The sequence below is a fragment of the Loa loa genome (genome assembly GCF_000183805.2).
Source record: "Loa loa unplaced genomic scaffold supercont3.286, whole genome shotgun sequence".
Classification (NCBI taxonomy): Eukaryota; Metazoa; Nematoda; class Chromadorea; order Rhabditida; family Onchocercidae; genus Loa; species Loa loa.
Window position 1 is genome coordinate 51,212 of NW_018108466.1, and position 16,229 is coordinate 67,440.

The window sequence follows — 16,229 nt, forward strand, 5'->3', positions numbered from 1 at the left end:
CTTTACGATCCAATCAGATTTGAATTTATATGAAAGTAGAAATTGGAGGAAACGTTGGAGAATTAAGATTGTACAAAATTACATTTATCTCAAGCAATTAGCGCTTCTTCACAACTAATTTCTCTTCTCTTCTACTTCAGGAAATAGGAATTCGGCATGGGAAGAAAATTTTCATGATAGGTGTGTCATTATAAATCATTTGTGACCGATCGAAACTTGGGTTGCGGTACAAAGCAGAGGAGTGCGTGGGTGCAGGTGTGTATGTGGGTTTGCGCCCGTTTGGTGCACGTGTATCTTTGCGCCAGTGAGGGTATACGTGTACTTGTGTGGTTGCGCTGCGTGGGTGTGCGTGTACGTGCGCAAACTTATGCCAGCATAGATGTACGTATATGTATGTAGGCTTGCATCTGTATGAGTGTGAGTGTACGTGTGTGGGTTTGCACCTGTGTGGAGGTGTATGCGTACGAGAATATGAAAACGAGAATATGCGGTAGATGTTCTGTTAAACTAAACTTATATATTCCAGATGAAATATATCGTTTGTATATAGATATATGTGGATGTATCAACGGATTCTGTCTTTTGCTTCACCCATTGCACGTGTTCATTTCATCCGATGGGAACATGCCGCTGTCACCAGTAGAGGAAGAGGTCTCGGGAACCTGCATGAAGTGAGTAAAACGTCGCGATTTCCTACTTGCTGAAGTAGGGCAAAAGTTTGTGCTTTAGGTTGATTTTTAATAGTACATTGCTTTTATTTCCTCATCTTGTCAAACATACTCACTTTACGGAACCGCTGCTGCCTATGGTTATCCGAATAACCTCTTTATTTTGGCCTTATCAGCTTGACCTCTGTCGTTTTTTACAGGAAGTCAACAGACGATTCACACAACGAACAATGGAAAGATTACATCGATGGGATAGAATGAATGGGAATGATTGGTTCATGATTTACCGAGATAATTATGCCTCACGTTTTATCTTTTTCGCTGCAATGGCGATACCTGTAATCGGCATCTTGGCATCCGAAAATTGTATGACAGACTTGAAAGATGGTCAACTGTGGAAAGCCTTCATGGATACTAACATAGTTCGCCAGGTGCTATTATTTTCCTAGTATTATCATATTACCTATGCTGGCTTAATGTGGTGCTTGCAGATGGGCATTTTTGTTATACTGCCGATGTTTTCCTTTTTACTGGTGACATATCTGGCATGGCACCTCAATGCCATTCGAATTCATCGGATTTATATCAATAAAAAGGATCAGAAAACATTTGTCGCCGTTATTTCTCACTATGGCATATTTACTCGAAAGGTTAGCTGGTGATTTCTTATTTGTATCATTTCTGCACATTTCAGCATTCTTAGGAATAGCTCTTCCCCTATGCATTTCGATTACTACTGTAAGCATAAAATAACTTGTGCATTAATCTCCTAACAGTATATTGTGGGAAGGTGGTTACTAAACACGTTGTAAGAACAAAGCCTACATAATAATGAAATTAACAAAAGTGTTAAGAAGGAAACTCGAAATTCGGCTACTGATTAGTCTTGCTATAAGCATGCCGTGGAAAGTTTTTTAATGCCGTTATATGACTAATAAACCGGACTAACCATTGCGATCTTTTTTGGCCTACCTATTCTCATTCGTCCTCAGGGATCAATACTGACTGGCGAAGAAAAGTAGCTCTAGTGATAAAGTGTGCGAATTTGAAATGATCTTAGCAAAATTCAGGTTACATCTTCTGAAATTGGTATATTTTGTCTCGCATTTAATCCGAAACTACTCAAAAATCTTCTTTTTTCCTTACCTGCTTAATTTGGAGAAAGAGGCGGATACGAAAGATGATTAGACATTGAACAAGTTGTGGGCGAAATGTACATTGTATCTTTCCATGTACTATCGAGAAAGTAAAAAATTTGTCGTAGAACTAAATCTATCGTTAAAGAAAAGGAAAAATTATCGTGAAAAATTTATCAAAACTTTGCCGTAGAACTTCGAATGCATCTGATTCCGATAGTTAGCAAAAACTGTGTATTTAGAAAGAAAGCTAGTTATTTGCTTAGTTAATTTTTAAATTGTTTGTCCCAAGTTGACGCACCGCGTTTTTGTTTTTCAAAATGTTCAAATCTAAAGAGGACGCTTAAAAATCTCGGTTACGATTGTATCACTGTTTTCAGATAAATATACTGTTAGTTCGTAAGAGAATGAAATTACATAAAAAAGATTAACCTCCTGATCCTGATTGGTTAACTTAACCATTTAGTTGGACAAGAAATAGTCATTGTTGAATAATAATGCTCATAAAATATTGTGGATGGTGATTTTACTAACAGAGTAACTTGTTCGTATATAGTTCTGCAACTAAGACAGTTCTTATATTGATCAGATAACTGCGAAATAGTTGGCTACAAAGTGGCATAAAACAGCTGTAACGATTCATTGTTGTTAAAATTTTTTCCAGTTGGGAAAGATTTCCCGGAATTAAATATATAGTTGAATGACAATTCAAGATTTCTATAAATTTTCCCAACTTTTAGGCCTATTCGGAACAGGGAAACAGATTTCAAAGAACTCGGGCTTCAGATGCATAATCTATTACATCAGTTAAATTATAGCTTTTTTTCCCGCGGATTTTAGGGATAAGATGAAAAGATAGTACCATGTCACCGAATTGCTAAATTATCATTGCTTGTTTGCTCATTCCAGATACCTTTCACAAAGCACAACGTTCGAATACTGGAAAATGCCGGACATCAGTTATGGTCATTAGTGAAAGGTTCAATCAAAATTAACAGACATCGCTATATGCTTAATGATGAAGGCTTCCGAGACATCCAATATCGACATTTAATGTTAGGGCAGAATACTAAGCTGCCTTTCACTGCCGACAAGAGTAGGAAGACGTTATGATCTGTTAAACCATCCAAAGTGTTACCAGTCATCAATTTATAGTCACTAATAAATCTTTTACAGCGTCTTTACCTCCTCGCTTGTCTTTTTTCGCAAGTTATGAAGTACAATGCACTTTTTTTGAATTCATCTATGGTGTAGGTGTTCTGAGAAGACATAAAATCGACCGCACTACAATTACTTGCACTTATCATTTGTAAACGCACAATAGTAAAGAATTATGCATACCACTGTAAGGAGTTTCCATCCTCTTAACCGCACCGCACGTTTTTCACTGTTCCGCCAGTATGTGACGGATTTTTTAAGGGAGATGTTAATGTTTCCAGTAATCATATGATTCCACTTATTTGACCATTGCAGCTTATGATGGCTTAGTTGCTCTTGATGTTTATCGATCAACACACGACTTTACCGTTAACATCGATTGAATAACAATACACTACATGAATACAAGCTTAAGTTACTTATTACTTGAACTAATACTGGAAAAAAGTGCTGATACATATGCTAAATGGAAGGAACCAACTGCTACTTCATTGCATCTAAAAAGCTCCTAGTTCTTGAAATCAAAAAAAATAAAATTGATATAACGGTGGAAACAAATGATGAATGGAATTAGTATCTCTGGACAAAAGAAGGCACCTTAAACCTATAACGCGTGTATGCTACGAATTAATGCTACCAATAACAATAAAGCTTGTGGTTAGTACACTATAACAAAGAGAGGCAATAGTAAGAAATGACGGGATGCTTTTACAAATGCAAACCATGAAATGCCAGGAGAATACGATACGGTCACGACACGGTCATTCAGGCCAATGAAGGAAAAACAGATGGTCCTTAGTATGCACTATATTTTGATAAGAAACATGCAGTTCAAAGATTTTAAATGTTTTTTTCCCTTCTTTGATAATGAATATACAAGTGAAAAACTGGTAACAACAAACTTTGCTTATTATTATCACTTTATAAGCTTTGCTCATAAGCTATCAGTTTATAAGCTGATAATAAGCCTTGCTATACACTCAAAAACCAGCTAATCTTTTTAGGCTTGTTCTAGACATTAATCGAAGTTGTCCCCTCAATTTAGAGGATGTCAATACCACTATCTACTTTAGCGCTTGATCGCTTGAAATCAAGTGATCACCTTTCAGTTAAAACACTCGATTCCAATCAACAATGTGTGACGTCTATTCAACATATCATTGACTCGTGATCGTGACATATCGAAGCGAAAATGAAGGGCGAAAGACATGAAAATGTTTACAAACAGATCCTAGCAGCCTCGGCAACGCGTTCAGCATTGTTGCACATCAAAAAGGCACAAAGGCGTAGAATTTTGCCTTTTGCCTTTCTTCATAATATACAGAAATCAGTTATTATATTGAAAAAAAAAAAAACGCAGTGAGGAAGTGCTGGGGAAGAACAGTCATAGAGAAGTTTCTGGATTGGCATTTGTTGGTTTTCCGTCTTCTTCAAATGTAAATCGTTGATAGTTTACAGAGGGGCGCCTTGACGATTGCATTTCGAATGTTTGGAATGAATCATGCAATTCGTCTAGTTCTGGCGATGATAGCTGGAAAATATGGAATGATCAATCTAACCTCTTGCCACTTAAGTTATCGTTTCCTTTACTACCACTGCTTATTTCAGCTAATTCATTACTGAAGTAACGGCGCAACATCATCTAAAATAAGAATCATAGCACCAATAAAACCTACCGGTTCGGTTTTGTCAACAGTATTGTGCTCGACCAGCATCTTCCCGGACAAAACTTCTATCAATTCGGAACAAATCTGATTGAACCGTGCGTCAGATAACGTTGCATGTTCGTCTATTATGCGTAGTGCTGCTTCTTCAGTGACTGTTTCGAAAAACTGATATGCTGCAAAATGTTTGAAGCAGTCACTGTGGGTACCAAGCATGAAATGCTTAACTTCGATACCTTGCCTGCAAAGAATTCAACAAAAAGAGTCTATAGTCCGATAAAACATGAATATTACGACTATCCGTAAAATAAAGCAAATGAATACTTACTGTAGGCAGTCAAACATCCCGAGAGTTCCAATGATGCTGGACTGAAATTTTTTGACGGTTTGGCTCCTGCAAATACGCTTATTTACCTTTCGCAGACGAAATCAAAAATATAACCTTTAATATCTTATTGTACAAAGAGAGATGAAAGAAAGAGTTGAGGTTTCTCAGCACTATCATGAAAAAGGACGTGGAAAGTATCATGCAAATATCCTTTACTCTATGCCCGCCACTCCTTCAGCTTATTTACCTCTATGTATAAAGAGGTAACTGAAACAGGTAAGCAAAGTGGAAAATTGAGAAGACGGACAAGGCTGATGAACATACTTGTAAACAATACAAAAAACAAACCAACAACAGCAATACGCGGAAAAATATATGCAGTGACAAGTTGTGGAAGTACATTTGTTTTATCTTCCGATCGAATAGCACCAGACGTTCTTAGTGGTTGTGCACGCGAGAAAAATATGTTATGCGCTACTTCATGAGTGCTTAGATAATTTGCACAACGTGCTATACTCCTGAAATGAAAATCATGTGGAGTTTTGAACGACTATGTTTAGGCGTTGAAGTGCCACATTCTGATAAGGAGTTTTAAATCCCAAAGATCTTAATCAAATTTTTCATAAGTGATAAAATACGATTAGATGGAAAATCTACGCATCCGATAATGAATATGTGATACTGAAAATTCCATGAAGGATGGGAACGAATAAGTACCCAGCTACTTTCACTTTTCCATCTTTTATGGACCACTGGACTTACGTAACAAACTTTTCATATTGCTCTGGACCGGTTAGCTGGAAGACAAAAGCATATGCAAACCATATCGGGCGCTTGATTACGTATACATTATCGAACAGATGTTCACATCTCTATAAATCAATTATCATATCATTAGTGTATTCATTCAATATTCCTGTGTCACATAAAATAAAATGAACTGTGTGGATTTAGGAAGAAAATTCTACTGTGACATATTTGATTCGCAACGTATAATAGTGAGACACAAAAGAAATATTATAATCGTTTTGAAAGGTACTACAAAGGAAGGGAAGTAAAGAATAAGAAAGATCGAGATGGTGGAAAAAAAAGGCTTACACGATTGATCAAGTCAGAATCATAAGGCCAGGTTAAAAGATGAAGATGTAGATGATTAATGGAAGCTAACGCCAAGAGACTGTTGAATAGCACGTGAAAGAAATTGTCCTTTACTAAAAGCATTGTGTCAGTTGCCAAACGAACTGCTACTTCGGAGAGGACCTGAAGAATGCTTCATTTAGGAATTTAATGAAAAGGTAGCTTCATTTTACGAAGAAACCTGGAAGAGCATTGCTGCTCAATGTCACATGTAGCCTGCAGCTTCTATGTTATTTTGTGTTTATTGTTATTTACATTTGTGTTATTTTAACTGCAACTAAGCATGTTTCTCAAAACGTAAAGTAGAAAATGCAGAGCAAAACAGAATACAGAAAAACGGAACTAAAATTCCTATTATCTTGCTTGAAATTTGGTTAAAATTGATACCTATCATTTGGAAAGCAGACGCCCAAAAAATACAATTGAAAACTATTATTCTTGGAATGATAATATTGCGCTCCATTAGGTCAAGCGAGGTTTACCTGTGGTGTACGGCGATTCATGCATGGCAACAGCAAGGAATGTCCTCTCGAGAGCGGTGCAGCATTAACTGCAACAACATGGTAATCCAATGTATCATTGCTTAGTAAATAGTCCTTGCGTTGCAGATAGAACAATATCTTTAAAAAAAAGATCATAATTAGAATCACTGGATATATGTATATATACTGGAGCAGAAAGAATTACATCATGAAAGAATTATGTTTCAAAAAAATGTGGAAGATGGAAGGAATCCTGAAGCCTGTATTAACCACAGACTAACCTCGTTCTCGTTCAACTTTGTGAAATTCCATCTTAGATTATTAAAAGGTTCACTTATTGCTCGGAAATGCATCGGTTTACGCCTCTTTTCTGCACGTTCAATATTTAGCTGAAGGATTGTAAATCGATTTTTCGTCACTTAACTTATTCACATATTTATTTATCACATATGAAAAATCTTTCCTTTACATATAAAAACAGTAATTGGGCTGAACCACGGAGAAATATGAACTGGAAGGAATTTCAGAGTGGTACAAACAATTTGACAATTCGTCTGCTTTGTTCTTTAATCAATCATCGACGAATAAACCTTTCTTTCTTAATGTTATTACGAATGACAAAAAGCAATCAGTAAATTTTCCAGGAATCAGTGTGTGGAAATTTTGTCAGCAGTCTCAAAAACTTCTCATCAATCGGAATTTCTTTTCCAATCAGTCATACATGAAATTTTCTGAGGTTAGGTAGTCGTGTTGATGGCAACATGGTTAGCTATTGGAACAGGATCACAGTCAAGCTTGTAATAGGTTTAAATTAGGGCTTAAACACTAGATTAATGGAACCGGTTGTCCATAAGTCGAGAAAAGAAAAAAAGGAACTAGAACATCAGTACTGTACATTAGATCATGAAAAATAGCTGGATCGCTATTCCCAGAAAAAGGAATAAAGCTTTCCAGAGATTGCACTGATCAATCAGTTTATTAGTCGTTATCTGAAGCCAAATTATGAAAACACGGGCCAGATTAAAAAAGCAATTTGAATGATCAATGAATTTTTGTAGGTTACCGCATCTGCATTTACAATATTTTTATTGTTTTTAAATTTTGAAATAGTGCATTCCGAAATCTAGCCAATATTTTCTCCTTCAATGCTGCGTGAATTAGTGCACTGGACCGATCAAAAGAGGGAACCAGAAAATCCGTGAATAATGCAGGATTATAAGACCTAGCTAAAATCAGGTAAAAAACATGACACCAATCGCTTAAGTTTTTCTAAGAAAGTCACTTTGAAAATACAAACGTTCAAACAATACATAGTGTCTCGTTTTCTCTGAATTTGACAGAAGCTTTGATTGGAGTGATTTAATCATTTCTAGTATCCTTAGGAACCTAAAGATTGGGAAAAAAAGTAAGATGATATACTTGTACGGATAAATTGAAATCGCCCTCCAGCAGTTTGTACATGCAGTTTAGATCGTAGTTCAGTAGATTATGCTTCCTGGCATCTTCCCATCTGGATACAAGTAAATCTTCGAACTGCAATAACCTCTTCATTGGCAAAATTTAAATAATTCAGTGAACCATTCTTCGAAACAATATAAAGAGCTTAGCAAAGTAATTATCGGAAAAACACTATTCAAAGACAAGAAAAGAGCAGGAAGAAATGTCGTAGCCAAGACATAACTTCCTCCCTCTAAAGATAATGCTGTAGTAATATTCAGAGGAAGAGGGAGGGGAGAGGGGAAACAACGGGACAAAACAAGAAGATCGGTGCCTTTTCTTTGAAAAAAAAAGAACTAAATTCTGCCGCAATCCAAAACTGTGTTCAAGACTGGAGTAAGAACGACACGTTAATACAATATAATATATTTAAAGAAAAAAAAAAGTATGTCCACATTTGAAAAAATCGACCAACTTTGGAACGGTCTTCCTTGTCGCTTGACAGCGGATTCCTTAAATCGTAGATAAAATCTGATGCCGAATAAGAGAACAACGAAGTAGACGAAATGGAATCTTGGCCAACAGGTAGCTGTAATTTAAATTGTTGCGAAGGTATATAATTCAACAACTTTATAATTAACGAGGAAAAGACATAGCCCCCTACTGCAGCCAGTTTTGCTTTAATTCCACTGACTACAGCTATCTTTTGATTCTTTTGAAATTAGGGTCACAAACCAATTTTGAGCAAAACGTTCACTGAATGTCACAAGCAACGAGCAATGCTTTAAGTAATGCATTATAAATTTCAAAATTACTTCTAGCATCATGATATACTAACTTTCTGTCGCTTTCTTTGACCACAACTCATAATGAGTTATGAAGAGATACGAGCTAGTGGTAAGAAACTCCATTTCCTCTGCTTAGAAATAAAGATCACACAGCAATTTTGAGGTATTACCTGAACAGCGGGGCGCAATAGAGGAGTTTGTGACGAAGTGCTAACCATAGGAATCTTATGACTCATAATAAGCGAGATAGGATTCTTCTCGATAGTATGACAGCAATAAGTACCATGACAACTACATTTAATTCAATATAATGACCTAAAAAGCGCTTTTTCTCGGTTAATAAAAATAGGATGGGAAGCTAAATCTGAAGCACGTCGTATCCTAAGAAATAACAGAATCGTTTGTAGAACAATAAAATTATTCAGAAAGCCGTACAACAAAACAATACTTATTTTTATGTGTAATGTATTATCTATATTCGAAACAAGTTCATGCTGATTACATAAATACTGCTCGAAATTAACAATAGTTAGAACTAAGTAACAAATAATAAGATTAAATGTTAACTCAATTTTAATTTCAATAACTTACAATTAGTTCCTGGTATATCTATCAAATACATCTTAATGACTTTTGATACCTATTTCTTTCGCATCTTTCGCTCTACTACATAACACTTGTGCTAATTTATTGAACGTAAACATACCACACAAACACCCAACGTTATTCTTCCGGAATCTCATCGAGAAGTTTTGTTTATGTACTTTTAACTTCTCCCTCCCCCTCGCCTGTCTCCCAATAATGCCGGAAGAACCTCAGACTCATCCACACTTCGAATAACATTATATCCACCGCCTCCCTTGCCCTATCAACTCGTAAACATTTACATGACGTAAAAACTATCAGCATAGATGGCCCCTCCGGTGTTTTACGGCCGGCCGCAACCTTAGATTGTGTAATAATTTTGCTGAATACTTTATAGTTTCCTGGTTTGGGTTATCCATTGCATTCAGATTTCTACCCACTATTTCCCATTATTTACCCATTATTCTACCCGAATTTTATTCATGCAAAAAGTAAAATTATATAGTTTTGTGGAATGATGTTATTGTCACTGTCATTTTGCACAGAATTTGCAAGGCTTCCCTCATAATTCGGAATAATCCCCGAAATAATCCCGCGTTTTCCTAACAAATTACACTGTTCAATGGTATAATAATACAACACTTATGAATAAGCGTAATAGTAAAATGTATTACATCGAATGAATCGATATGTTTGTTTCGTCAACGTGTTCAAACACGTTTGTTAGCATTTGTAATCATACCATTTCACGTTAACGTTAACGTTATTACATCTAAACTGAGTGGGAAAAATCTTTTAGGCAAATTTAAATGCTTCATTTTGGGATAGCTATCATTCAGTTCATCCTCTTATCTCTTCATTTATTGATTTATAATTACCTAATTTGTTTACACTCATATGGTTTACTATATATTTGTTTACGATTATTTGTTTATTTGTTTGTATCATTCATTATTTATCTCATTTATCATGACAAAAATCCTCTTGCAAATCGTAAATTCGCTTCTAATCATTCAAGTTAAATAAGTAAATGCTAATCCATTGATGAATGCAACAAAAATAAAATGAATGAATTTTAATTAAGTTAAAGTTCTATTTAAAACTGAATTTGCGTTACTAATTTTGTTAAATTGGCTCAGATTTATCCTTTAATATTATTAATGGATAATAAAATTGCAATCGTGGATTTTCACTGGTAGCAATCAGTAATACATTATAATAGTATTATTAGTAGTCATATTATACATTTCGAATTTTATTTCTTGCTTACCTTAATATCTTCATCCGATCATGCAAGAACAAGTTATCATCGTTTATTCGAATTTGTTGCAGTGTTTTACTTACTCTATTGTGCTGTGATTTGTGATGGCGCTAAATTGGTACGCATTAGCCACCGGAACTCGGACGCAAGTTTGCATTTTACGGTGTACTCAACCAACGTATACAGGTAAACTACTTTCTCTTTAGCATTTTCCATTACCTTTCATCTTAAATCATTTTACTGATTATTTCAATGATGCATCGTTTGCATGTTTAAATTTGAATTTGAAAGCAATGGGAATGAGCAGCAAAGTTTCCAAGTAACATAGTTAGGTAAGGCAATAGTTTGCTATACATTAAGAGTAATAATGCTTTAAATTAAGTAGGACGAATGTAGGAGGAATATGAAAGTTAAAATTGTAAATGTGAAACTTTATGGCGTTAGGCACTTTCAGTTAGCGTTCTGATGAGCACTGCAAAGTCAGAAAGCAATGTAGTGGAAAGGAAGACTGCGCCTGAAAGAACTGGATTTTTTACGAAATTGATGTACCGCTTCCAAGGTTTGCTTGATTAATAATAATACATCAGTTTTAGTGATGAGCTGCTGGATTATGGTTTTTACATTTGAACCTTTCAAATACTTTTATTTCATGGATACTGAATTAAGCCAGCATTGTTTTATAGATTAAAACTGGTCATGTCGTGGTTTTTGTTTTCCTTTTTTTTTATAGGAATCCCACTGAAGGATGAATCGCATGCCCCGATATCTTTCATGAGAGATATCGGGAAACATTATGTTCCGCCACCTTTACCAGCGCTACCGAAAGATTTCAAGGAATATCCGGAACGTGATCTGGTATGTAATTGGAAAAAAAAGCTTATTTGGAAATATACTGCTTGGATGTTCATCTATCAGCATGTTAAACCAAGTTGGGCTTTATAATGCGCATGAAATAAGATGTTAATGTTTATAAATCCTGTTGACGCTGTTTTTAGGTGAATTATCCATATCCTGTAAAGCGTATGTATGCGCCGAAGTTGCGGCTTATGATTATACCAGACAAATTTATGAATGAATTTCATAAATACACAGGAACGTCTGGTAAGCCTAACAATCTTTTTTGAAATTCGTATATAGATGCTATAGGTAGATCGATTTTCGAAGTAGGAAAATTTGATGCGGGTGTTGTACATCAGTAATTTCTTCGGTATCACATTAGAAACTAGCGCGTTTTGATTCTGCTTAGTAAGCCTGCATAAGTGGGTAGTTTTGTTCCCTCTTGCTTTCGATTGATGTTATACAACTAGATTCCTTCATTATTAGTAATACCATATTGGTCAAATTCGCGTTTTTTTCAGGGCCATATGTATTCTTCACGATGCTTTATGCATTTCTGCATACGAAAGGGCTATTCGAGATTGCTCACGATAGGGTGAAGATCTTAGTCCTGCTAATCTATTACTACATATTCTCCAGGGCTTTCAACTGTGAGTTCTTATTTTTCTTATTTTATGTCTCTTCACATATGCCTCTTATTTCCACCTACTAGCCACCTGTATTGAAATTTCTTCGTTACTTCCATTTAGGGGGGCTGATGAAAATAACGCGGAATTTCAAAATGATAAGCTCTTTAGCCTTCTTCTAAGTTTCTTCTAAGTTGTACTACGTTTTCCAGATTTGGGAGTTCGCTTTATACGTATTAGAAGGAATGAGAACCGTGAATTTCAATCCAATTTTTTTTCTTTTTGTAATTTGTAAGTGCCTTTAAACCGTTACAGATCGATGGGATAAATATTTTTATGAAAATCGTAAGGAAGCCGAGAAAAAGTACCTAGATATCATCGACAATAACTTCAAGGCAATTCGAGATGTTCAGGAGGTCATGCTTCATAAATGGTGTAATTTTAGCAGTGGTAAGAAGGTGTTAGTATAGTACTAACATTGGCTGGAGAGAAAAGAAGATACATAATTTATTTTCTTCCCTGACATGATTAACTTATCTTTTCCAGCGTTCGAAGAATATTCTGTATTTTTTTATTGTTGATGCTTCTGTCTATAGCTGAAATATTCTACAATATTTTTTCATTATAAGAAAGGAAAAGTGGAAAAATCTTGACAGAAAAAACACGGATTGACTTTGTAAGCTATAGAGCCTTGTTTTAGACATCAAAAGCTGAGAAAAGTGCTTATGCAGCGATGAAAGAGTATTATCCAGCAATCTTTAAAGAAAATTTGGCCCTTCAACTAGAATCAACCTATCGAAGAAATGTAGAGAGATTGGCTACTGAAATGAAACGTCGTCTTGATTATTTGCAAGAAACGGAAGCTGTGAAACATAGTTTCGCTCGTGACCATATGTTAAAATGGATTATCAATTCGGTAAGCTGCAGCTTTAAACTCTTTCCTGACGTTTTAATGGGGTTTCATGTACTTTTTGATGACCTCATATATCACGTTCCTTAATGTGCTGCGTAGTAGCTCAACTACCCGTCCGTTTAACGGAAATGTCACTGTAATATTGTAAATCAATGAAAAAGTTGCAGGTCCAATCGGAAATAATGGCTAATAAGGAGAACATCAAAGAAAATTATATAGATGCCTGTATTGAACAGCTCAAAGGACTTTCTTTACAACGATGAGTAGAGTTCCATTTTTTTTCTCTGTTGTATATGTGTAGGATGTTTATGGTTTTGTCAGATGGACATTAGAGCTATTATACACTAAGATATAATCTTGATAGGTCCTAATGAGGTGTCCGAATGTTTTGATGTTGGTGGGATCAGATGATAAAAATTGGTAAGAAGGATTATTCATTAGTACACATGAATTACATGATTTCCTGTGTTGATGAATAAAGTTTTCCCTCCTCTCTTTTTTACTTTTGGCTGCTTCCTTTCTCTGTTATAAGGTTTAGAGTAGCAACGCTGACATGATGGGTAGTGGGGAATGATTGTACACATAATAAAGTTATAGGATGATTATCAACAGTGCCAAAATGGAAAAATAAACTAAAAATGGGAAGACCCATGAGCTAGGATGCAAGCATACTTTACCCCTTTGGAACATCTTTAGCGGTTTGTGTCAAACTAGAACGCGGGACTACCACCAGATTTATTTTCACTGCTCAAATGGTGGTGAGGTCATCGATTGTTCGTCTATATTCTTTGTTCGGCACAAAAGCTTCCCATCGCGATGCCGGATATATATGCTTATTCTTTTCGTACCAACTTCGTAGTACAACCTGAAAAACTAGTTCGATGGACTGGGCTTGTTTGTCGCTACATAAAACTATTTTATCCTTTTTCACTGGAGTTTTTTTAGCAGTCTTTTTTTTTTCAAACCATAACAACTGGAATACAGTACAGTGCACTGATATGTGGATGGAATATGTGAAGAAAACTGATTTATCATCTACTTTTCTATACTGACTGATATCGTTAAATGGTCATTTCACGAATTTCCCGTATTCGTACATAGTATTCTTGAAATTACCATTCAATTCTCAGCTGGTCTATAGAGGAAGGAGACTCAATGAAGATACAGATTATACGCTCGGATGTTTGATAATACCTTGGCTGGATGAGATTCACCACAATCTACAGCAGCATCCTGTCTTAGCCGTATTTCTCCCGCGGCATCAAATTCATAGAGAGGACCAGTTTTGCCCATCGCTTTCGTTACAATGAAGTCTTGAAACCTGAAACGATGACATTCTGTCCAAATAAGTACTGCAATGATGTAACTATACCAAGAATACAGTGTGTACTATTATCTTAACACTCACCACATAACAAAAATATAAGACGTATAACTATACCAAGATTACAGTGATGTACTATTATCTTGACATTACATAACAAAAATATAAGACGTACAGTTATTAAAACATTGAAGTAGAGGCAACAATAAAGATATCTAGATTCAAATTCTGTCTTTATTAGACTTGTGGTTGGTAGTGTGAATCAAAAAGAAAAAAAACTAAACGTGTAGAAATGAGGTATGATGAGATCCTCCTTAACAAACATTAAACTTTCCGGCACAGCTGCCCGCGTTTCGCTGAATTCCCTTTTCAACAACTGTAAAAATATCTGAATCAGTAGATTTCAGTGTTTTTATCCTCGTAGAGAAGGAGAGAAGGTCGGTATGACGATGGCGAAATGCATCAAAGATTACTTCAAGTGCTCGGACAAGAAATTGTGATATAGTATTTCCTTTCTTCATTTTCAAGTCCTTCCGGTGACTAGAGCCATCCCAGTATACGAATGCAATGTTAATCTCTTCATTTTTCTCTTTCTCCTGCAACGCCTGCCACTCTTTTGCGAGATCTTCCTTCAACCTTTAATAAATATTTATTTGAAAATCTATCACAGCAAAAAAAAACAATGAAGGGAAAATGAACTTACTTAGCCATCTCTTTTTCTCGATTACGATCTGGAAGGAATGCGGTCTCCACCGTTGGATCCATACCAACTCGCTGAAACTAGATTATATTGCATTCACTGATAACTTTATAGCAAGCAAATTTTTACAAACTACGGAACGCCTACTTTCTTTTCCAATGGCGCAGATGCCACATCCTCATCGCCATCATCATCATCGAATGCAAAAGAAAGCACTCGTTTCTGAAATTATCTCATTTATAAAACATATATATATCACGAGAGAAAAAGTAAAAGAATCGGATGGATACATAGGAAGATCACCTGAATCCAAGCATGGAGTAATTGTAATGAAGCTATGTGACCTATATCGAGAAAATAGCTTGATGATATGATAAAGAAGATCAAGCGAAATCAGACAAATGACTTTGTGATCATCATTTTTCATTAAATTATGACCACGACTGTAAATCGGGAAAAGCAACAATGCATATGAAGAGATATTAGGACTTACTTGACAGCCTTTACTATCGCTAGCCGCACTTCTGACACCTTCCTTCGAACTCCCTTCAATCGCTCTTTGCAACTCCCTGCAGAAGTATCGAAGTATCCAGTCAAATTGACAGCTAATAACCGCACTCGCTGTACTTCCTGTTATGGATATGACACTCTACCTTACTTTGATTTGTGAAACAAATGGTCACCATGCTATTTTGTTGATTAGATTTTCAAAATATCTCCTCCAATTCTCTCTCTTTGTTATATTGTTCCTACTGTATACTCTGTGTATTCAACTTTTGGAAATTTTATATCGAGCTGTAGATGTCCGAGCAATCTAAAAGCAAAAACTGATTGTAAAACCTCGCTTCAACCACATCTCGTTGCTTTTCTCGCATTTCGTCCAGCGTTACCAAACCAACAGTACTAGTTTTTAGAGAATCTTCTATAGCATCGTAATTCGCCGTGAATTTTGTCGTGATGCCTGATTTCACTGAAATGAGAGAAGCATAAACGATAAAATGACAAAGTTCCAAACGTTTCTTCATCGTGCATTAATTGGAATTGAACATGTCTGCTGTTAAGTCCTTAGTCAACAAAGAGAGGGAAGTCTTACGACTCTTCGTTTCTTCCTCTAGTTTCCGCCGCCTTTGCTCGATTGCTTCCTTAGCACGTTCACGTTTCTTGGCAATATGTATCAGACGTCCT

At 35.8% G+C, this 16,229-nt stretch overlaps 4 protein-coding genes across 5 annotated transcripts in view; 2 read left to right on the forward strand and 2 right to left on the reverse strand.

Annotated features, from left to right (window-relative positions):
• The first annotated feature begins 520 nt into the window (after positions 1-520).
• On the forward strand, positions 521-3,122 carry LOAG_18386 (hypothetical protein). The gene is made up of 4 exons (XM_020451046.1): positions 521-671; positions 869-1,099; positions 1,160-1,318; positions 2,714-3,122. Exons 1-4 carry the CDS (start codon positions 555-557, stop codon positions 2,915-2,917), a joined length of 711 nt encoding a protein of 236 aa, XP_020305206.1. The 5' UTR covers positions 521-554; the 3' UTR covers positions 2,918-3,122.
• Positions 3,123-4,310: 1,188 nt separating this feature from the next.
• Positions 4,311-9,119, reverse strand: LOAG_18387 (hypothetical protein). Its single transcript, XM_020451047.1, has 11 exons — positions 8,969-9,119; positions 8,486-8,599; positions 7,993-8,106; positions 6,855-6,962; positions 6,574-6,711; positions 6,053-6,214; positions 5,717-5,826; positions 5,303-5,472; positions 4,955-5,020; positions 4,639-4,802; positions 4,311-4,493 (listed from the first exon to the last, which is right to left on the reverse strand). The coding sequence occupies exons 1-11, from the start codon at positions 9,032-9,034 to the stop codon at positions 4,347-4,349; spliced, it is 1,359 nt and encodes a 452-aa protein (XP_020305207.1). The 5' UTR covers positions 9,035-9,119; the 3' UTR covers positions 4,311-4,346.
• Positions 9,120-10,708: 1,589 nt separating this feature from the next.
• On the forward strand, positions 10,709-13,507 carry LOAG_18388 (hypothetical protein). The gene is made up of 8 exons (XM_020451048.1): positions 10,709-10,830; positions 11,099-11,203; positions 11,375-11,499; positions 11,640-11,745; positions 12,003-12,131; positions 12,423-12,523; positions 12,808-13,023; positions 13,188-13,507. The coding sequence occupies exons 1-8, from the start codon at positions 10,749-10,751 to the stop codon at positions 13,281-13,283; spliced, it is 960 nt and encodes a 319-aa protein (XP_020305208.1). The 5' UTR covers positions 10,709-10,748; the 3' UTR covers positions 13,284-13,507.
• Positions 13,508-13,581: 74 nt separating this feature from the next.
• Positions 13,582-16,229, reverse strand: part of LOAG_15442 — a 3,297-nt gene continuing 649 nt past the window's right edge. The window contains exons 2-9 of one of the 2 annotated variants that reach the window (XM_020448939.1): positions 15,885-16,014; positions 15,538-15,613; positions 15,192-15,266; positions 15,048-15,118; positions 14,818-14,980; positions 14,629-14,720; positions 14,215-14,341; positions 13,582-13,885 (exon numbers count right to left, since the gene is read on the reverse strand). In XM_020448939.1, the coding sequence (XP_020300947.1) occupies positions 13,769-13,885; positions 14,215-14,341; positions 14,629-14,720; positions 14,818-14,980; positions 15,048-15,118; positions 15,192-15,266; positions 15,538-15,613; positions 15,885-16,014 (851 nt within the window). In that variant the 3' untranslated portion in view covers positions 13,582-13,768. Of the gene's footprint in view, positions 13,886-14,214; positions 14,342-14,628; positions 14,721-14,817; positions 14,981-15,047; positions 15,119-15,191; positions 15,267-15,537; positions 15,675-15,884; positions 16,015-16,229 lie in introns of both variants that reach the window. The other variant, XM_020448940.1, reaches the window with a different exon arrangement.